This window comes from Salvelinus namaycush, chromosome 1 (genome assembly GCF_016432855.1).
Source record: "Salvelinus namaycush isolate Seneca chromosome 1, SaNama_1.0, whole genome shotgun sequence".
Classification (NCBI taxonomy): Eukaryota; Metazoa; Chordata; class Actinopteri; order Salmoniformes; family Salmonidae; genus Salvelinus; species Salvelinus namaycush.
In genome coordinates, this window is record NC_052307.1 from 81,573,245 (window position 1) to 81,596,784 (window position 23,540).

The window sequence follows — 23,540 nt, forward strand, 5'->3', positions numbered from 1 at the left end:
TCTCAATTCTCCTCTTGTCCTCTCTGTCCTACAACCCTCGTCACAACTCTTCCCTTCTCAATTCTCCTCTTGTCCTCTGTCCCACAACCCTCATTACAGCTCTTCCCTTCTCAATTCTCCTCTTGTCCTCTGTCCCACAACCCTCATTACAGCTCTTCCCTTCTCAATTCTCCTCTTGTCCTCTCTGTCCCACAACCCTCGTCACAGCTCTTCCCTTCTCAATTCTCCTCTTGTCCTCTGTCCCACAACCCTCATCACAACTCTTCCCTTCTCAATTCAACTCTTGTCCTCTGTCCCACAACCCTCATTACAGCTCTTCCCTTCTCAATTCTCCTCTTGTCCTCTCTGTCCTACAACCCTCGTCACAACTCTTCCCTTCTCAATTCTCCTCTTGTCCTCTGTCCCACAACCCTCATCACAGCTCTTCCCTTCTCAATTCTCCTCTTGTCCTCTCTGTCCTACAACCCTCGTCACAACTCTTCCCTTCTCAATTCTCCTCTTGTCCTCTGTCCCACAACCCTCGTCACAACTCTTCCCTTCTCAATTCTCCTCTTGTCCTCTGTCCCACAACCCTCATCACAGCTCTTCCCTTCTCAATTCTCCTCTTGTCCTCTGTCCCACAACCCTCATCACAGCTCTTCCCTTCTCAATTCTCCTCTTGTCCTCTCTGTCCCACAACCCTCGTCACAGCTCTTCCCTTCTCAATTCTCCTCTTGTCCTCTCTGTCCCACAACCCTCGTCACAGCTCTTCCCTCTCAATTCTCCTCTTGTCCTCTCTGTCCTACAACCCTCGTCACAACTCTTCCCTTCTCAATTCTCCTCTTGTCCTCTGTCCCACAACCCTCATTACAGCTCTTCCCTTCTCAATTCTCCTCTTGTCCTCTGTCCCACAACCCTCATTACAGCTCTTCCCTTCTCAATTCTCCTCTTGTCCTCTCTGTCCCACAACCCTCGTCACAGCTCTTCCCTTCTCAATTCTCCTCTTGTCCTCTGTCCCACAACCCTCATCACAACTCTTCCCTTCTCAATTCAACTCTTGTCCTCTGTCCCACAACCCTCATTACAGCTCTTCCCTTCTCAATTCTCCTCTTGTCCTCTCTGTCCTACAACCCTCGTCACAACTCTTCCCTTCTCAATTCTCCTCTTGTCCTCTGTCCTACAACCCTCATCACAACTCTTCCCTTCTCAATTCTCCTCTTGTCCTCTGTCCTACAACCCTCATCACAACTCTTCCCTTCTCAATTCTCCTCTTGTCCTCTGTCCCACAACCCTCATTACAACTCTTCCCTTCTCAATTCTCCTCTTGTCCTCTGTCCTACAACCCTCATCACAACTCTTCCCTTCTCAATTCTCCTCTTGTCCTCTGTCCTACAACCCTCATCACAACTCTTCCCTTCTCAATTCTCCTCTTGTCCTCTGTCCCACAACCCTCATCACAGCTCTTCCCTTCTCAATTCTCCTCTTGTCCTCTGTCCCACAACCCTCATCACAGCTCTTCCCTTCTCAATTCTCCTCTTGTCCTCTGTCCCACAACCCTCATCACAGCTCTTCCCTTCTCAATTCTCCTCTTGTCCTCTCTGTCCCACAACCCTCGTCACAGCTCTTCCCTTCTCAATTCTCCTCTTGTCCTCTCTGTCCCACAACCCTCGTCACAGCTCTTCCCTTCTCAATTCTCCTCTTGTCCTCTCTGTCCTACAACCCTCGTCACAACTCTTCCCTTCTCAATTCTCCTCTTGTCCTCTCTGTCCTACAACCCTCGTCACAACTCTTCCCTTCTCAATTCTCCTCTTGTCCTCTGTCCCACAACCCTCATCACAGCTCTTCCCTTCTCAATTCTCCTCTTGTCCTCTCTGTCCTACAACCCTCGTCACAACTCTTCCCTTCTCAATTCTCCTCTTGTCCTCTGTCCCACAACCCTCGTCACAGCTCTTCCCTTCTCAATTCTCCTCTTGTCCTCTGTCCCACAACCCTCGTCACAACTCTTCCCTTCTCAATTCTCCTCTTGTCCTCTGTCCCACAACCCTCATTACAGCTCTTCCCTTCTCAATTCTCCTCTTGTCCTCTGTCCCACAACCCTCGTCACAACTCTTCCTTTCTCACTTCTCCTCTTGTCTCCTCTTCACTAACATTGCTCTTCATTCCCCCACTAGTTACTGTAACCCTGCATCACTCCTCTTAGCCCTTCCACCTTCTTCTCCCTCAATCGCTTCCTTACTGCTCTCTGTCTTTATTCTCACATCACCCTCCATTTTGCTCTTTACTCCCCCACTCCTCATTACTCCTCATCTTCATTACTCCTCCACTCCTCATCCCCATTACTCCTCCACTCATTATTTATCCTCATCCTCTTTACGCCTCATCCTCATTACTCTTCATGCTCTTTACGCCTCATCCTCATTACTCCTCCACTCATCCTCATTACTCCTCATCCTCATTACTCCTCATCCTCTTTACGCCTCTCCTCATTACTCCTCATCCTCATTAATCCTCATTACTCCTCATCCTCATGACTCCTCCACTCCGCGTCCTCTTTACTCCTCCACTCCTCATCCTCATTACTCCTCATCGTCATTACTCCTACACTCCTCGTCCTCTTTACTCCTCATCCACATTACTCCACTCCTCATTACTCATCATCCTAATTACTCCTCCACTCCTCATTCTCATTATTCCTCATCCTCATTACCCCTCATCCTTATTTCTCCTACACTCTTCCTCTTTACTTCTCCACTCCTCATCCTCTTTACTCCTCATCCACATTACTCCTCATCCTCATTACTCCTCATCCTCTTTACTCATCCTCATTACTCCTCATCCTCTTTACTCCTCCACTCCTCATCATCATTACTCCTCATTCTCATTACTCCTCATCCTCATTACTCTTCATCCCCATTACTCTTCATCCTCTTTACTCTTCATCCTCATTACCCCTCTCCACTTTACTCCTCTACTCCTCATCCTCTACTCCTTCACTCCACTCCTCATCCTCATTACTCCTCCACTCTTCATCCTCTTTACTCATCCTCTTTACTCCTTAACCTCTTTACTCATCCTCATTACTCATCCACTCCTCATTCTCTGTCGATCAGTTATGTTCTTCTCCTCTCTATACTCACATCACCCCTATAACCTCTCAACAGACTGCTGTCTGCTCCATTAAATCATCACCTCTCAACAGACTGCTGTCTGCTCCATTAAAACATCACCCCTATTACCTCTCAACAGACTGCTGTCTGCTCCATTAAAACATCACCCCTATTACCTCTCAACAGACTGCTGTCTGCTCCATTTAAACATCACCTCCATAACCTCTCAACAGACTGCTGTCTGCTCCATTAAAACATCACCCCCATAACTTCTCAACAGACTGCTGTCTGCTCCATTAAAACATCACCCCTATTACCTCTCAACAGACTGCTGTCTGCTCCATTAAAACATCACCCCTATTACCTCTCAACAGACTGCTGTCTGCTCCATTAAAACATCACCTCCATAACCTCTCAACAGACTGCTGTCTGCTCCATTAAAACATCACCCCCATAACTTCTCAACAGACTGCTGTCTGCTCCATTAAAACATCACCCCCATAACCTCTCAACAGACTGCTGTCTGCTCCATTAAAACATCACCCCTATTACCTCTCAACACACTGCTGTCTGCTCCATTAAAACATCACCCCCATAACTTCTCAGTCGACTGCTGTCTGCTTAAACCACACAATGAGACATGCTCTCTAAGTGGCCACCAATCGCATCAATAATCGCATCAATACACACAGCTTCCTGCGTCAGTACACACTGTGCAGCAATGCTCCGGCAATTGTCCATGTGATTGGAGTGACAGGATTTAAAGGGCAACAAATTGGAACAACAGCATTTCATCTTTAAAGCCCAGATGTGTTGGCAAACGAGCTACAAGCCAATACATGCATATCAGGTTCAAAGTGGCAAGCTTTATGGTTTAGATTGAACACTCAAGCCTATTGGATTCACAAGTCTTTGTTTGTCTAAAAGTGTTTACAAAAAAAAGGTGCAAAGAGCTTTAGACACACAAGCATATGTTGTCTTGGTTCGAGTCGTGCTACTGAAGGCAATTTTCCAGTTTTGATTCCGTTTACATTTCATTATGAAGGGGAAGACCCACAGAAGAACATACACAGAATCTGTGTAAACAGCATATCCTTCATCCCCGGCAGACTTCTCGAAACATTAATGATAGAAAAAAGTTCAATGAGTTCATCTGTACGTTAATGAAAAATCATTATTCCAACAGTACCCTTTTGATAGAAAATGCTTGCCTGCTGACAGTTGATTGCCGTAGGCTACACTGTAATGTGATAATACACTGGTCTCACACTCTAAACAGTACATACATAAACAAGCAGCCTATAGGTTCACCGTATTTACCTAATACACCCCTCGGGAATTCCTTGCTTGCCGCTTGATTGAATAGCGTCCCCCTTAACTGTAACATTTCTTGACAGATTCTGAGGGGGCCTATATGTGTTTGGTTAGAGGAAAATGGGGTGATTTGCTGGAATTACCAGCGAGCTACTGCGAGGGCCAGGAAGATAAACTCGCAGCCGCCTCGGGAGGCGGAAATAGAGCCGCCGAATGTGTATCCATTTATCACTTCTGGAATTACGGCGATTTGAGCTGGAATTACACCCGTTCCCCCTGGCAAAATGGATGTTTTGTATATCCGGCGCTTGGAAACCGTCAAGGTTTAAGTAGTTAGAACAACTGGCGCGAGCAGCGGGGAGGATAGCTGATTAACAAGTCCCTTGCTGGGCACTGAGCTCATCATTTGAGCTCATTGAGGAGGTATGCAGTGAAGTCAGCTGGAACAGGATGGAGGGTGGCACAGGACTGTGTTCCTGCAGACTTTCCATAGAATTCCTCTGATAGGGTGTTGTGTTGTGGAAACCACGTAGTTTACACAAAACCTCTGCTTTCTAAACTGCCCTGCAAGGTTGAGAAAAATTGGCATTTCAATAGAGGGAGGGAGTGGGGAGAGAGAGGGAGGGAGTGGGGAGAGAGAGGGAGGGAGTGGGGAGAGAGAGGGAGGGAGTGGGGAGAGAGAGGGAGGGAGTGGGGAGAGAGAGAGAGGGAGTGGGGAGAGAGAGGGAGGGAGTGGGGAGAGAGAGGGAGGGAGTGGGGAGAGAGAGGGACGGAGTGGTGGGAGATAGGGAGAGGGAGGGAGAGAGAGAGAGACCACACACCAACATTCTCATCCAGGGTTGGAGTTACTACAGCCCTTTGTATGAATAACATTAGCTGCGTGTGCTTGGGTTTACAGGAAGCCCACCAGGGCAGGAAAGCAAGCGTGGGATAGATCATCTCCTTCAACCCTCTTTGGTGCCATTGCCAGGACTGAAGCAGGAAACCTGAATGGAATTAGGGAATCATTGGTTTCCTCCTCCCCTTTCGATAGTGGTTGGGAGGAGGACTATTTCTTTCTTAGTCTGTGTTTTGTAAACAACCCTGGAACAAAACATTCCCAATCAAATAAATGAGTGTGAATTTGACACTTTTCCCAACGGGCAAATCTTGTTGAAATGACGACATTCCAAGATTAGAACCAAGTGATTAGAACCAAGTGGTTGTGTAAATTTAATGCATAAATTTACATTTATGCATTATGATTTAGCTGGATTTAGTTATTCAGAGTTAGGATGTCATTTACTAGCTCGTTAGTTCGTAAGCGTTTCATATACAACGAGGATACATGTTTAACATTCACTAATTGGCTGATGGAGGGATGAAAATATTAGATCAAATGAAGGGATGAATTGTAGTTGTATGGAGATTTAATAAGGAATGCCCAAATAAAGAACCAAGGTATCATTATTAAATGTAACATGGACTAGCTGTATGATGTAGTAAAGTACATGATGACCGTCAAATATAGAAACTATAAATCACTTTTGATAGCAGCATTTCTAACGCTCGTCTTCCTCCTGAGGAGGAGTAGTAGGAAGGATCGGAGGACCAATGCGCAGCGTGGTAAGTGTCCATATTTTAATAAAGAAATAGAACACTGAAACAAAAACAACAAAGTGAACGAACGAAAACGAAACAGTCCCGTATGGTAAAACACAGACACAGGAACAATCACCCACAACACATAATGACAAACAGGCTACCTAAATATGGCTCCCAATCAGAGACAACGACTGACACCTGCCTCTGATTGAGAACCATATTAGGCCAAACACATAGAAACAGAATAACATAGAAAAAGGAACATAGACTACCCACCCAACTCATGCCCTGACCAAACTAAAACAAAGACATAACAACAAAACTAAGGTCAGAACGTGACAGCATTAATATATCAAATGCTCATTAATATATGCGCGCACACACACACATGGTTGGGCCCGAAGACTGTAAGAAATTTGCATAGCAATAACTCCTTTCCCTTGTGAAACACTAACCAGGTTTCCATCTTACCTTTTTAATGCGAGTAAAGTACATGTCGTCTGATGGAAACCGCTAATTTGCGGGTAAACTTTCCAAATGCTGACAAAGCAAAATACCTTAGACGAGGTGGGATCTTTTTGTGTCTGTAAAATGAATTATGCTAGAAATGGCGGTTATTTACATAACCATCATATCGAAGTAAACTTGGAGTCACGTGATATGTTGTGTGGTCCTCCCACTATGACTCAGGAAAGCATGCAGTTTATTAGGCTACAGATGAATTAAGTTATGATGAACTTCACAGGGTGGTGAAAGTGCACGGTGATGAGCTTGATGCTCCTTTCCAATAAATATCCAGGGTCTTATTCTGGTGACATAATGATTGATAAATAAAAATAAGCAGCAGCCAAGCGTCAATCACATGTACCAAAACCAGAGTGGGCACCCTCGCTATATAACGAAACACACAGTAGAGTGTCAAATGTGATGGAAACCCATTTAACTTGTATTTCTTGTATTCGGTACATGGGAATTTAACCGCCTAAGTTATATTTATGTGCACTATGTCATCGCGCAACAAGTTAATTTGGTGGAAACACATCTCATGGGGAAAATGAGCATATTGTTTTTCTGCAGATGTTAGAATATTTAAATTCAAATTTGTCAATAATTGTATGGAGACCTAGCTACTGACAGGTTCATCATATCATCCCCACAGAGGCTTACACACAAAGGCACAAGCACAGCACGCAGGGCTGACATTATTTTGTGTTCACTTCTAGTTTTATCTCCATTTTGATAACCACAACAGTCTTCCGAGTATGACCGACTCGACCAGCCAACCTGTCTGCGATTTTTGTGGAGTAATTGAAAAAGAAGGGCATCAGCTCTCTCACAGTTCGATAGATGTTTGTTCATTGTCCTCTAGCGCGTTCTAAAGCCCAACAGCTTCAAGAAGGTCAAAGCCAACGTCAGAATCAGACACCGCTGACCATTCTGCCTCTTCACAAACAAAATGTCAGTGTCCCCCAAAAAATACACACAAGTCTATCTCCATCGTCCCAATCTCCCAGCACCAGTCCGATAAACCCTGAAATCGACCTTTTGGAGCTCTTATCTCAAGTCTCCACATTCAGCAATGGAGTAGATGGTAAAGTCCCAGTCGCCCCCCTCTCTCCTTGGTGTTGTGTGAGGGAGCAGACCATGTCTCTCTCCAGAGAGGCTTGTAGTAGCTTCCCAACGTGTCGTCCCATGCCACCAGCTCATTCTTATCGCAGCACCAGGACGCCAGACCAGAGTCACTGATTCTGACATAGGGTCAATCTTTAAGAGTGCTCCCTAATAGAATCGGATGCACCTCCGGACAACCCCCTCAGAGCTGAGACACAAGCAATCTTCCTCATGATAAGAAATCTTTACGGCGGGATAAAATGCTGAGCAGTGAACTCGGTACCATTTTGCCAGTGCTAAGGTTAAGACTTGGCTTGTGTATCAGCAAAGATTATGTAGGGGGCTCGGTGGGTGATGTAGGGGGCTCGGTGGGTGATGTAGGGGGCTCGGTGGGTGATGTAGGGGGCTCGGTGGGTGATGTAGGGGGCTCGGTGGGTGGTGTAGGGGGTTCGGTGGGTGATGTAGGGTGCTCGTGGGTGGTGTAGGGGGCTCGGTGGGTGGTGTAGGGGGCTCGGTGGGTGGTGTAGGGGGCTCGGTGGGTAACGTTGGGGGCTCGGTGGGTGACGTTGGGGGCTCGGTGGGTGGTGTAGGGGGCTCGGTGGGTGACGGAGGGGGCTCGGTGGGTGACGGAGGGGGCTCGGTGGGTGACGTAGGGGGCTCGGTGGGTGACGTAGGGGGCTCGGTGGGTGACGTTGGGGGCTCGGTGGGTGGTGTAGGGGGTTCGGTGGGTGACGTAGGGGGCTTGGTAGGTGATGTAGGGGGCTCGGTGGGTGGTGTAGGGGGCTCGGTGGGTGACGTAGGGGGCTTGGTAGGTGGTGTAGGGGGCTCGGTGGGTGGTGTAGGGGGTTCGGTGGGTGGTGTAGGGGGCTCGGTGGGTGGTGTAGGGGGCTCGGTGGGTGGTGTAGGGGGCTTGGTAGGTGGTGTAGGGGGCTCGGTGGGTGGTGTAGGGGGCTCGGTGGGTGACGTAGGGGGCTCGGTAGGTGGTGTAGGGGGCTCGGTGGGTGGTGTAGGGGGCTTGGTAGGTGGTGTAGGGGGCTCGGTGGGTGGTGTAGGGGGCTCGGTGGGTGGTGTAGGGGGCTCGGTGGGTGGTGTAGGGGGCTCGGTGGGTGGTGTAGGGGGCTCGGTGGGTGGTGTAGGGGGCTTGGTAGGTGGTGTAGGGGGCTCGGTGGGTGACGTAGGGGGCTCGGTAGGTGACGTAGGGGGCTCGGTAGGTGGCGTAGGGGGCTCGGTGGGTGGTGTAGGGGGCTCGGTAGGTGGTGTAGGGGGCTCGGTGGGTGGTGTAGGGGGCTCGGTGGGTGGTGTAGGGGGCTCGGTGGGTGGTGTAGGGGGCTCGGTGGGTGACGTAGGGGGCTCGGTGGGTGGTGTAGGGGGCTCGGTGGGTGGTGTAGGGGGTTCGGTGGGTGGTGTAGGGGGTTCGGTAGGTGGTGTAGGGGGCTTGGTAGGTGGTGTAGGGGGCTCAGTGGGTGGTGTAGGGGGCTCGGTGGGTGGTGTAGGGGGTTCGGTGGGTGGTGTAGGGGGCTCGGTGGGTGGTGTAGGGGGCTCGGTGGGTGGTGTAGGGGGTTCGGTGGGTGACGTAGGGGGCTTGGTAGGTGATGTAGGGGGCTCAGTGGGTGGTGTAGGGGGCTCGGTGGGTGGTGTAGGGGGCTCGGTGGTTTTACGAGTATGTTTTAAAATTAGGATAAAGCATGTAATGTAGTTGTAAACAGCAAAATGTTAACAAAATTGGAGACAGTTTTGGAGGCAGATTTAGGTTTTCTAGCAAAGACCAACGCAATACCAACTGTAAATAAATAAATAGTTTAATTGCACAGATGGTTGGCCAAGATGGTTACCTAGTTAAAGTTGTGGTTAGCTAGCTAACTAAATTACCAACTGCTAACTACACTCTTTTGCTGGATACTGTAATGCCTCCAAAAATGGTGGCCTTTTGACACACATACAGTAGTACTGAAGGTAACCAACACACAGCACACTAAGTCTCTTTTAAATAATACCATGTTTACAATACACTTTTTGTTCTTTTTTGTTCTGAGTGACAGTGTACTAGTATTGCTTCTGTCCCTCTCCTTGACCCTACCTGGGCTGAAACCAGGGACCCTCTGCACACATCATCAACAATCACCCATGAATAGTGATGTATTTCCCTTTTGACCCAGATTCAAAAGTGTCACACACGCATGTAGATGTCGTGCTCGAGGAGGGGAGCATTCATGAAGCACCCATTGTGATGCTGGAGGGAGGTCCAGAATTGCGGGCTGCATTTCCACACTATTGTCTCGTTGTGGCCACAACTGGAATGGATTGTGTAACGACTATTGGCGGATGCATTGCTTTTACTGCCATGACTTTTCAATCAGACTGACAGCGTCATTACATGTTGGTCCACCAGAATTACATTCGTTTCCAAGGAAACGCTGCGTTTGCCTTGCAGCATTGCATTACAGAGGCAGTTGCAGTGTGTTCTGTGTGGTACATATGTTGGATTTATCGAACGTATGTGTCAAACTGTATGCGTAGACGGCTTGACAGAAATAGTAGCAGAAGGTGAATGTTGAACTTTTGTTGCACACATATCCAGTTGATGCTGCGAACTATTTTGCGCAATAACGCTGCCGGTGTGATCGAAGGCTAAGGGTGATGAGCACAATATCGTTTGCGAACTGCAGCACCCCAAGCGATTCGTTCTCCAGTTTGAGTTTGTTGAGCAGAGGCTGTGTACGTTTTTTTTCTACAAAACTGTATCCATCAAACATTCAATAATCAATTAATTGCATTCATTCTTACACCATGCAATCAATGATCAGTTGTAAACATGTATTTTTCTTCACTATGCTGCCTACAGCATGATCTAATTTGCCTGCGTGCATATAAGACGGACGGTTGTTGGCCCGGAGCACATCTCCACTGGAGTCACTGGAGGAGCGCTTATTGATCCTGCTGTATAGAATTCATTACGTCCAGCTGGTCAAACAAACAATTAGAATGAACGAGTCACTCAGGAAAAAACAACTCTTGACTCTCGAGTCAGTTAAAAATAGTGTCATTTAAAAATAACAAATCATTTTGCGAACTGCACATCACTACCCATGAAGCATCGTTACCTAGCACTCCACAAAAGCCGTGGCTCTTGCAGATCAAGGGAAACAACCACTTCAGTGTCTCAGAGCGAGTGACGCCACCAATTGAAACACTACTAGCTCGCACTGCTAACTAGCTAGCCATTTCACACCGGTTACAACAGCATGTAAGGTTCTTTTGAAATATGCCCTCCTGTGACTGTGGGGCTCAACATTGATGTGTGAAGTAACATCCCCAGATAGTGTAGAGAGAAATGACATCCTTAATGCCAGAGAGCATTACTTCACAGATGGCTACAGTACATATCATTTGATTCTGTAATGGTTTTCTTGGAACATACCATATTAATCCTAATCCTCGCTGTATGTCTCTGTCGTGTTTTAAACCCGGTAATGTTTGCTGTTCCAAATCCTTTCCTGAGCTAAACCTCTCGGGAAATAACCAGAGTAATGTTTTTGGATATGGCAGACGTGTGCCTCTTGCTTAATACCTCATCTTTATACACACATCGCCGCAACATGTCTATGTTTCACAATGTTTCACAATACTATATACAGTACCAGAACTGGATTAAAGTAGTATAATAGTATATGAAATCTCTCAAATACTTTATTCATTGTTTGAGCCAGCCTGGAGTGCCAGAACAGCCTGGAGTGCCAGAACATATCATGTCAGCCACACATTATTTAGATCTGTCTTCATGAAATGATATCAGCCATCTCTCTGTACTGGGGTCCTGCCTCAGAAGACAGCTGGCTCTCAAGCCCTTAGCAACTGTTCCCAGGGATGTTTTTATGTTTAATTCATCATGTTGGAGGCATAATTGAGTTGATTTGGGCAGGAAGTAACTACAACTCTTTGTCCCTTCCCTGTAGAACGTCTGCAGTACGTTGTGGTGCACTGTGGGGACAACTTGTCACTCAAAGCTGGATGGTGCGGTCGACGGGACCAGGTGTGGTGAGGACAAGGTGAGTGTAGACTTCCTGGGAGCAGGTGTGGTGAGGATAAGGTGAGTGTAGACTTCCTGGGAGCAGGTGTGGTGAGGATAAGGTGAGTATAGACTTCCTGGGAGCAGGTGTGGTGAGGACAAGGTGAGTGTAGACTTCCTGGGACCAGGTGTGATGAGTGAGGACCTGGGTGATTGTAGACTAATCCTGAGACCAGGTGTGGTGAGGACTAGGTGATTGTAGACACTTCCTGGGACCAGGTGTGGCAGGGCAAGGTGATTGTAGACACTTCCTGGGACCAGGTGTGGCAGGACAAGGTGAGTATAGACTTCCAGGGACCAGGTGTGATGAGTGAGGACCTGGGTGATTGTAGACTAATCCTGAGACCAGGTGTGGTGAGGACAATGTGAGTATAGACTTCCTGGGAGCAGGTGTGGTGAGGATAAGGTGAGTATAGACTTTCTGGGAGCAGGTGTGGCAGGGCAAGGTGAGTATAGACTTCCTGGGACCAGGTGTGGTGAGGACTAGGTGATTGTAGACACTTCCTGGGACCAGGTGTTTATTTATTTTACCTTTATTTAACTAGGCAAGTCAGTGAAGAACAAATTCTTATTTTCAATGACGGCCTAGGAACAGTGGGTTACCTGCCTTGTTCAGGGGCAGAACGACAGATGTTTACCTTGTCAACTCTGGGATTTGATCTTGCAACCTTTCGGTTACTGGTCCAACGCTCTAACCACAAGGCTACCTACCGCCAAGGTGTGGCAGGGCAAGGTGAGTGTAGACTTCCTGGGACCAGGTGTGGTGAGGACTAGGTGATTGTAGATACTTCCTGGGACCAGGTGGGGTGAGGACTAGGTGATTGTAGACACTTCCTGGGACCAGGTGGGGTGAGGACTAGGTGATTGTAGATACTTCCTGGGACCAGGTGGGGTGAGGACTATGTGATTGTAGACACTTCCTGGGACCAGGTGGGGTGAGGACTAGGTGATTGTAGACACTTCCTGGGACCAGGTGGGGTGAGGACTAGGTGATTGTAGATACTTCCTGGGACCAGGTGGGGTGAGGACTAGGTGATTGTAGACACTTCCTGGGACCAGGTGGGGTGAGGACTAGGTGATTGTAGATACTTCCTGGGACCAGGTGGGGTGAGGACTAGGTGATTGTAGATACTTCCTGGGACCAGGTGGGGTGAGGACTAGGTGATTGTAGATACTTCCTGGGACCAGGTGGGGTGAGGACTAGGTGATTGTAGACACTTCCTGGGACCAGGTGGGGTGAGGACTAGGTGATTGTAGATACTTCCTGGGACCAGGTGGGGTGAGGACTAGGTGATTGTAGATACTTCCTGGGACCAGGTGGGGTGAGGACTAGGTGATTGTAGACACTTCCTGGGACCAGGTGGGGTGAGGACTAGGTGATTGTAGACACTTCCTGGGACCAGGTGGGGTGAGGACTAGGTGATTGTAGACACTTCCTGGGACCAGGTGGGGTGAGGACTAGGTGATTGTAGACACTTCCTGGGACCAGGTGGGGTGAGGACTAGGTGATTGTAGACACTTCCTGGGACCAGGTGGGGTGAGGACTAGGTGATTGTAGACACTTCCTGGGACCAGGTGGGGTGAGGACTAGGTGATTGTAGACACTTCCTGGGACCAGGTGGGGTGAGGACTAGGTGAGTGTATTTTATTCTCTTGATTTTCCTCCTCATTACCAGGATGACTTGAGGAGTTAGGTGAAAAAAAACTATACATTTTAGAATTGCTAGCCCATTGTTGCTGTTTTTGGTAGTATGTTTGTAATCGTGCACTTTTTGTACCCCCAAACATAAGGAAATGATGAGTTAGTTAATGAAGACCTAGAAGATTATAAATCACAATGCTTCACTGAGCATCCAAATTAAGTATTGAAATGTGTGAAATGATTGTCAGTGGTGCTTTGACGGGGAGTGTGTGGCGGTGGGACACCAGCCTGAGAGCATCAAAGGAGGCTGGGCTCCATGGAGCGAGTGGTCTGCCTGTTCCAGAACCTGTGGGGCCGGAGTTCAGAACGCCCAGAGGGACTGCGTCAACCCAGTGTAAGTCCTAATGGATTAGTCTGCGCACCTGCACCGGAGAATTAGAATTAGTAGAACGCACATTTAAATTCAAAGCAATATTCCGTGGTGTGTAAACCGGCAGGAACACTATCTTGTGTTATTATCTGCTTTCAGATGTATTTTTAAAGCAGAACACCAAGGAGCTCTCCCAGGAGGGGCACCTCTTACTGTTAGTATATAGTATGTCAATATGCTGTTGACTTATCAGTACTAAACAGGGACTTAAAAACCCTTAAAGTTACACTCTTTAATCTCTGTTTTCACCCACTATGAGGCTTTAACATTACTATTTGTAAATAGTTGTTGGGTACTTGCAAATGTAACTACCTCTGAGTATTTTAATTCTGTGTTAACGTCCCCAAAACCAAAGATGAGAGGGCTGTTTTTAGGGCACTGACCACAGAATACTGTTAACAAACAGTGGTAGAAGAAGGCCTGCACGTTTAAAAGCACAAAATATCAATCAGTCTGTGGACATCGGTGTGTTTGGACGTGAGCCAAGACCGATGTACAGGTACTGTACGTATCAGATATTCCAGTGGACTATACATGCAGACCATGCTCCATCAGACCATGACCATCTTAGTTAACAGAACACAGTTAATCCATATGAAACATTTCTGTGAACCATGTCACTTATTGAACACAGTGTCACCACCCTACTAAAGCCCTACTTGGCTAATATGTTAGGAACTGAATGCTCTTCTCATTCATTCTCATTATAATCAATAATGTTGTTGGATATTGAGTGGAGTTTTTTTCAAATAGGTCTGTTCAGTGTCATCCATCCAAAAAAAGTATTTCTGAGGTACCTTATTTACTGTCTTGTTGCCGTGTTTGTGTTGCTCTGCTTGGAGGCGTAGGCCTATTCTGACTTGCCTCTTTTGTGCATGGCATTGACGCTCAGAGCCAGTGCTTACACAAAGAGAGTGTCCTTGCGTTTTGAAATAAACCGTCTAGTGCTCAATATAATTTTTATTTTATATTTTTCGACTTTTATCTTTCTTATTTGTTGGAATATCGTCCTTTTTGAGGATCTCTGTTCTGCCCTCCTGGATCTGTTCCAGTCTCCAGGTTCCTGGCTCTAGACAAAGACACCGTGTTCAGTATATGAGCCATCAGGGCCTCCTGGCTCACTGTGTTAGACAAAGACACCGTGTTCAGTATATGAGCCATCAGGGCCTCCTGGCTCACTGTGTTAGACAAAGACACCGTGTTCAGTATATGAGCCATCAGAGGCGTCCTGGCTCACTGTGTTAGACAAAGACACCGTGTTCAGTATATGAGCCATCAGGGGCCTCGTTTATAAAATGTATTTAGCTTTAATACAAATGGTCTGCGTATGTTCACTACTCAAGTTATGAAACGTCTGTATTCATTATGTTGTATAAATCACATGTAAGCATGTTTATTTTTATTTACACTACATGCAAAATAAAATGAAGTTCATCGTTTATAAATCAAAACGCTGGCATCGATTTTCACGTACGCCCAGTTTATGATCAAATGTGTACCTAAGAACATTTAGGCCCCAGTCAGGCTGGACTGCCACCTGTTCTGTACTCAACGGGAACCACCAGAGACGAGGCAAAGAGTAGCACTGGCGGACATTTTGATTGATGGAATCCAATAGGATTGTGTTAGGAGTTCATAGTTTCCCGACACGGAAGAGAGAGAAGTGGTAGAAAAGGCAGTACTGTGCTGTTGGGGCTACTGGAGGACTGGCATTGGGCAGTGGTGTAAAGTATTTAAGTAAAAATACTTGAAAGTACTACTGAAAAAGTTTTTGGGAGTATCTGTACCTTACTTTACTATTTATATTTTTGACAACTTTTACTTTTACTTCACTACATTCCTAAAGAAAATTGTACTTTTTTACTCCATACATTCTCCTTGACAACCAAAAGTACTTGTTACATTTTAAATGCTTAGCAGGACAGAAAAATTGTTCAATTTCCATTACAATGCCGTATAATGGAGGAGAGAACTCACTTGAGGACCGCTTGAAAAGTATTAGCATTCATAAGAGGAGTGTCACTGATTGCAGTTATCATTGCTTGTGTTGGTAAGGACTTAACCGCATCATCACTTATGTAATCCCTTTATTTTCAATGACCAGTGAACATGAAATGCAAATTATGTTCAGAAAATAACATTACAACCATCGAATGACATAGAATCTCTCATTTAAGTTCGCACTGTAGTCTCATTTTCACCTCCTTTATCACCTTATTTACTTAAAGGCCCAGTGCAATCAAAAACTAGATTTGCCTGTGATTTTATATGTAATTCCACACTGAGTTGGAATAATGCTTTGAAATGATGAAAATTATGATAATGCCCTTTTAGTGTAAGATCTGTTTGAAAAGCATGCCTGAACTTTCAGCCTGTTTTGGTGGGATGGAGTTTTTGCCTTCCCAGACAGTGGCCTTTTCAGTTTTCCCCTCCACACTCAGACCTCTCCCAGACACTCCTAGCTAAATTATTGCTTGAGAAATAGCTCTTTGCTAAGAAGCTATTTTAGTTTATTTTTGATCAGTTTAATTGAAAACAATCACAGTAAGGTACTTAATTGTTCCCCAGAAATGATTTAATATTGAGATAAAAATGGCTGCATTGGACCTTTTAAGAAAAAGGATAGGTGGTCCAGGTATCCTTATGACGTGGCACAAGTGGGGGGGTGGGCCGTTCCTATTTTATCCTCTATTGTTTCCGCAAGCAAGGGAGGATGCCGATGACATCAGAGGGCACCATCAGACCAACTCCTTGAATTGCAGTTGTGTAAAACAAAAAATTATAACTATTTTGCTCAAAACATATTTTGGTACCCTGAAGTGTGTGTACATTACTGTATTTATACGTGGACTATTGTTTTCCAACATGAAAAGGTAGAAAAATTGCTGGAGTGCGTCTTCAATAGGATCTCAGTGATTAGAACATTGTGTCCTTGTTCCTTTTGCTGCAGGTCGAAAGGTTTCATTTAAAGGCCTACAATCACATAGACACATGGTGCTCTTGATGAAACATGACAACATATAGTATTCTGTGTTATGTTCTGTACCTCTATGGTTGATTTGAGATGCTGTCTCTTGGCCAGGCTTGTAAAAGATACTATATCTATGTCAATGTGAGTCACCTGTGTTGAGCCAACCCCCCCCCGTTATCACATGCCTTACAGCCACCTGTAAATACTGTTATCATCCATTTAAAGACATGCCTGTTTGTCCACTAACAGGATGACACTCCACTCTACTCTCTCCTCTCCTCCAGTCCCAAGTACGGAGGGAAGTACTGCGTGGGGGAGCGAAGGCGCTACAAGATCTGTAACAGCACCCCTTGCCCCCCCAACCAGCCCTCCTTCAGACTCATCCAGTGCAGTCACTTTAACACCATGCTTTACAAGGGCAATTTCTACAAATGGGTGCAGGTCAACAACAGAGGTGAGTGTGCGTTGTTCTAGCTAGATACTGTAACATAAACTCATACGCCCCAAAGTAACTAAATAACACAGATACATTTCCAGATGTTCAGTTTTAGCCTGTATGGTTTGTCAACTTTAGAGTGACAGTGCAAACAAGAGGAAAATACACTCACTTCATAATTTTTTTTCAAAACCATTCATTGTTCGACATCCGAGCAAGGCCTGTAGCCATTTCATGCAAGTTTGGAGTGTCAATAAAGCAGGTGATGTGAGTTGTGTATTTGTTGCATTCCAAACCCCATTGTGAAGAAATTGAATTTGAGTTCCAAATTCCACTATAGCCATGACATTTCTGTCTATTGACTGAAATGTTGTTTTGAGATCCATTGTAGAGCACAAACACATTGTGGAGCAAGACAGACAGTGTGTCTCATTCTGGTATAAATCATGTTTTCGTCTATTCACTTGGAACTATGAAAAGTGTGTAAACCAACTATTGTTTGGCATGCCAAACTCCAAAAGTTTTGGTTGAAGTAATAAGGGATACTTTTACAACAGCACTTAGTAATATTTAACTGTACAGTGTGTGCTGTGTTTATCAGGTATAGAAAGAGAAAACGCCGTAAAGTATGCAATGTAATACGTGAACATTTCTCAGTTTACTACCCTGAATAGACAAGGTTGGAAAACAATGATTCCTTATCGAAATAGAAACGTTCTGGTTGGAAACTCTTCTATACCATTATATACAGTATCGCACAGCAGCTCCTTGTGAGCCCAGCTTCTAATTGACTATGTTATCAGCCTGAAGAATGTTGAGACACAGGGGACACCAACCAGCTAAATGAATGTAGGGGTGACGATAACGTTAAGCCTGAGTTAAGGTTACACAGGTCTGTGCAGTGTCAATAATCTGCAGAGTGGTATTGCTCTGACAGTGGATGTGTTAAATACAGTACGGAATATGTAAACAAGGGTAATACTTGAACCCAACAGTGCCTTCGGAAAGTATTCAGACCCCTTGACTTTTCCACATTTTGTTACATTACAGCCTTATTCTAAAATTGATTAAATATGATTTTTTTTCTCAACAATCTACACACAATACCACAATACAAAGCGAAAACAGGTTTTATAGAAATGTTTGCTAATTTATTACAAATAAAAAACAGATACCTTATTTACATAAGTATTCAGAGCCTTTGCTATGAGACTGGAAACTGAGCTCAGGTGCATCCTGTTTCCATTGATCATCCTTGAGATGTTTCTACAACTTGATTGGAGTCCACCTGTGGTAAATTCAATTGATTGGACATGATTTGGAAAGACACACACCTGTCTACATAAGGTCCCACAATTGACAGTGCATGTCAGAGCAAAAAACCAAGCCATGAGGTCGAAGGAATTGTCCGTAGACCTCCAAGACACGATTATGTTGAGGCACAGGTCTGGGGAAGGGTACCAAAACATTTATGCAGCATTGAAGTTCCCCAAGAACACAGTGGCCTCCATCATTCTTAAATGGTAGAAGTTTGGAACCACCAAGACTCTTCCTAGAGTCTGGCTGCCTGGCCAAACTGAGCAATCGGGGGAGAAGGACCTTGGTCAGGGAGGTGACGAACAACCCGATGGTCACTGACAGAGCTCCAGAGCACCTCTGTGGAGATGGAAGAACCTTCCAGAAGAACAACCATCTCTGCAGCACTTCATCAATCAGGCCTTTATGGTAGAGTGGCCAGACGGAAGCCACTCCTCAGTAAAAGACGCATGACAGCCCGCTTGGAGTTTGCCAAAAGGCACGTAGACTCTTACCATGATAAACAACATTCTCTGGTCTGATGAAACCAATATTGAACTCTTTGGCCTGCTAAGTGTCATGTCTGGAAGACACCTGGCACCATCCCTACTGTGAAGCATGGTGGTGGCAGCATCATGCTGTGGGGGTGTTCTGTAGCGGCAGGAACTGGGAGACTAGTCAGGATCGAGGGAAAGATGAACGGAGCAAAGTACAGAGAGATCCTTGATGAAAACCTGCTCAGGACCGCATGAGTGGCTTTGGGACAAGTCTCTGAATGTCCTTGAGTGGCCCAGCAAGAACCAAGTCTTGAACCAGATCGAACATCTCTGGAGAGACCTGGAAATAGCTGTGCAGCAACGTTCCCCCATCCAACCTGACAGAGCTTGAGAGGATCTGCATTGAAGAATGGGAGAAACTCCCCAAATACAGGTGTGCCAAGCTTGTAGTGTCATACCCAAGAAGACTTGATGCTGTAATCGCTGCCAAGGTGCTTCAATATAGTACTGAGTAAAGGGTCTGAATACTTATGTAAACGTAATATTTCAGTTTTGTCATGACTGGCCTGTGAGGATCAGGCTACAGTGGACCACGGTTCTACAGAGATATCTCTGCCTCCCGCAGAGGGGGGAGGTATAGAGGGATTGATGGGGGGGTTATGATACCTCACGCCCATTGTAAATCTTAAGGCAGCAGACTAATCCTTTTCCTTTAGTGTTTGGGACTGGAATGTCTGTGTGGGCCTTATGAAGAATCTACCTCAGAACTGTAACATGCAATAAATTGACTTTGGGACATTATATTTCATCAGCCAAAATGGTGGTAACAATGATAGATGGAATATGAGAATGAATGTCGATTTTTGTGACGTCATAAACATTAACTTTAAGAGTTTTCATAATAATGCATGTTTACATACTGTGCGTTGTGTAGAAAATATCCATATCAAAGAGAATGTTTTGTTATGGTCATGTTATGGTCATGCTTAGGACAGCTTTGGTTGTCTTAATGCCAGATACAGGCCAAAAGCAAAGTGACACCTAACCTGTTTGTGTTTGCCAGTGAACCCCTGCGAGCTGCACTGCCGCCCTCTGAACGAGTACTTCTCAGAGAAGATGCTGGACGCCGTCATTGACGGGACCCAGTGCTACGAGGGCAGCTTGAGCCGAGACATGTGTGTTAACGGCATCTGCAAGGTAGTGGCAACCTTGTCCCCAGAAATCTCTCTTCTTCTCTGTCTCTCTCACTCCCTCATGTCTCTCGCTCCTCGCTCTCTCACTCGCTCTCTCTCTCTACTCAAATTGCCATTCCCTCCTAAAGTCTTAGCTGAGTAAACTTTATTTTTGAAGCTCCCCTTGTTGACGCGCTTCTCCTGGTCTCAACATTGTGCTCAGGGACGTCATTTGAAATGCACTTTGTTGAGTCAGACTGCTGCTTGTTGTCTCGGCAGAATCATGTTGAACGTTTTACATTCTGTATGAAAATGACTGTGCTGTTGGAGTAAGTCATTATCTCGCACAGTACAGTCTCACTGTTGTCCAATATCTTCATCCAAAATGTCAGACTGTGCTCTAAGGTCTGATTGGACCAAGAAAATAATGATACACTTTACCCGAGATGCATCATTTGGTGAACTTGATGTACTGTAGTGGGGACACATTTTGTTGTTGTGACCCCAGTTGAGCCGTTCTTTTTAAATGCTGGCTTTGTTTAATTGGTTTTGGCTGAAAGCAGTTAAATATTTAGTCTGTTTATAAGCCAGTCAAATATTAATGTTAGAATCTATGATTTTAGCATTTTATCTTGTTGTTTAATTTACATCTTCAAACAAGACCAACATTGTGACCTTGACCTTTGGTTTCCATGGTTTCCACTCATGTCCAAGACATGGGTCATGTTCCCCTGCTTAGACGTTGCATACATCAACCAATAATTGCGTGCCATGTCATCGACTGTGCCGTTGGACACCAGATTGCTTTAACATGTGATGTGGTTAACTGTTAAAATACCTATCAAGGCATCTTAAGATCTGGCATGCGTCAGCAACACCTGAGCAGAGGAACGTGCTCATTATCTAAGGACTGGAAGATTAGGGATTTAGAGTTCACAATGCAACTGAGGTTAAAGGGAAGGATCACCTCAAGTTAAAGGGATAGTTTCATTTGTGAATTATCACTCCAGAGGGATGGTTCACACTAAAACAAAGTTTGTCAGATGTTTTCATACAGCACAAAGGCATCTGAAGTTGAGCTCCGTCCACACCATCTGTTGTATAGATCTGGCGAGGCTATATGCATCAGGACAAATCATCAGGGCTCAGTTTCACCAAAACTACTGAAACAATGAGCAATTGCACATTCGTCAAACTCATTCCACAGAGGGCCGACTATCTGTGGGTTTTCACTTCTCCCTTGTACTTTATTGATGAATTAAGGTCACTGATTAGTAAAGAACTCCCCTCACTGTAAAGAACTCCCCTCACTGTAAAGAACTCCCCTCACTGTAAAGAACTCCCCTCACTGTAAAGAACTCCCCTCACTGTAAAGAACTCCCCTCACTGTAAAGAACTCCCCTCAGCTGTAAAGAACTCCCCTCAGCTGTAAAGAACTCCCCTCAGCTGTAAAGAACTCCCCTCACTGTAAAGAACTCCCCTCACTGTAAAGAACTCCCCTCACTGTAAAGAACTCCCCTCAGCTGTAAAGAACTCCCCTCACTGTAAAGAACTCCCCTCACTGTAAAGAACTCCCCTCACTGTAAAGAACTCCCCTCACTGTAAAGAACTCCCCTCACTGTAAAGAACTCCCCTCACTGTAAAGAACTCCCCTCAGCTGTTTGTCTAGTTCCTAATTGAATGGAAAAACCAAGAACCCGCAGACACTAGGCCCTCCATGGAATGAGTTAGACACCCCTGAGCTATTGGAACCTCTGTGTTCCACAGTATACACAGTGGAGCCTGCTGAGGGGAGGACGGCTCATAATAATGTCTGGAACGGAGCAAATGGAATGGCATCAAACACATGGAAACCATGCGTTTGGTGTATTTGATACCATTCCACCAATTCTGCTCCAGCCATTACCACGAGCCCGTCCTCCCCAATTAAGGTGCCACTAACCTCCTATGATACACAACAAATGACGCGTAGATCACATTGGAGCTATGGAAATGTTTGTCAAACATTGTTTTTAAGGTGAACTATTCCTCTGATGACAAATGCTCATTCCTGTCACTCTACAGGAGATTGTAGAGCCTTGTGCTCAAAAGTTTCCCTCACTTTTCATTTTTGCGTGTCAGACAGGTGACATTAGTTTTCTGCATCACCTCAGATAACTCATTTTTCATAATCTCCATTTATTTATTTTTTGACCACATTCTTTCCACACAACGCTATTATGCAAATTTTTTGGAAAAGACACGTTAATATTTTACTTGCAAGGTGGACGTATTGATGGATAAAGTCATTATCTCCCACAATAGTCTCACTCTTGTCCAATATCTTCCTCCAAACTTTCAGACTGTGCTCTAAGCTCTGATTGGACGTAGAAACTAATTTGGATGACTTCATGGGGCGAGGATCACATTTTGTTGTTGTGACACCAGTTGAACCATTCTGTTTAAAAGCTGGCTTTGTTTAATTAGTTTTGGCTGAAAGCAGTTAAATATTTAGTCTGTTTATAAGCCAGTCAAATATTGATGTTAGGATCCAACTGAGAATTTGAATATAGAACGTTTCTGTGATACGTTTTCATTTTGTCCATATTCTTTCCAAATAACATAGGTATAGTAGACGGATAATTTGGTTACTAGATGTGGTTGTGGTAACCCCAGTTATCAAATGCTAATTCCTGAGTCCTATCACGCTACAGGAGATTGTCCTGCCTTGTGCTTATTGCTACCTTAGCATTTTTCCTTTGTTTGTTGTTCATTTTCTGCATTACCTCCGACAACACAAATTTTTCATTCTCAGTGACTACAGAATAAATGGGGAGATGATTATCTAGCAGAACTGTGAATTTGAATATAGAAAGTTTCTCTAATAAATTTTCATTTTGTCCACATTATTTTCACAACATTATTATAGTACTCACTATGATTATTTTAGAAAAGAAGACCAGTTGTGAATTTTTTGCTGCAAAGTGGATGTATTGATGGATACTTTTGTTTCAGTGCGAGTACATTATTTTGTCCTCAAATTATCTTAATGTGATTCCGGTGAACCCTGAAGATTGAACCCAAAGACGTACTGATGTCCTAAAATGGACATCATACACTGTAATGCGTGGCATCCATTTTAGGTTATCCTTTATTCTCTGCGGAAGGCCTGTCATTCCTCTCTGCTGTCAGTTCAATCGTTATGTAGTATGAATCGGCAGGTTCTTGCTTTGTTTTGATCTTTTCAGAATGTGGGGTGTGACTATGAGATTGACTCCAACGCGGTGGAGGATCGCTGTGGGGTTTGCCATGGCAACGGGTCTACTTGTGAGACTGTGAAGAAGACCTTTGAGGAGAGCGAAGGGCTTGGTATGACACTTTCTGCACTTAAAGTGGCCCTCCAGTCTCCTTTTTCACCTCATTTAACTCCTGATTTACTTAACAAAAGGCACATCC

The 23,540-nt window shown here is 45.2% G+C and overlaps 1 protein-coding gene across 1 annotated transcript in view; it reads left to right on the forward strand.

Annotated features, from left to right (window-relative positions):
• LOC120053258 (A disintegrin and metalloproteinase with thrombospondin motifs 7) overlaps nucleotides 1-23,540 on the forward strand; it is a 162,836-nt gene that overhangs the window by 70,391 nt on the left and 68,905 nt on the right. The window contains exons 10-14 of the mRNA XM_039000403.1: nucleotides 11,549-11,641; nucleotides 13,552-13,697; nucleotides 16,989-17,158; nucleotides 19,997-20,130; nucleotides 23,333-23,453. Of these exons, the coding sequence (XP_038856331.1) occupies nucleotides 11,549-11,641; nucleotides 13,552-13,697; nucleotides 16,989-17,158; nucleotides 19,997-20,130; nucleotides 23,333-23,453 (664 nt within the window). The remainder of the gene's footprint in view (nucleotides 1-11,548; nucleotides 11,642-13,551; nucleotides 13,698-16,988; nucleotides 17,159-19,996; nucleotides 20,131-23,332; nucleotides 23,454-23,540) is intronic.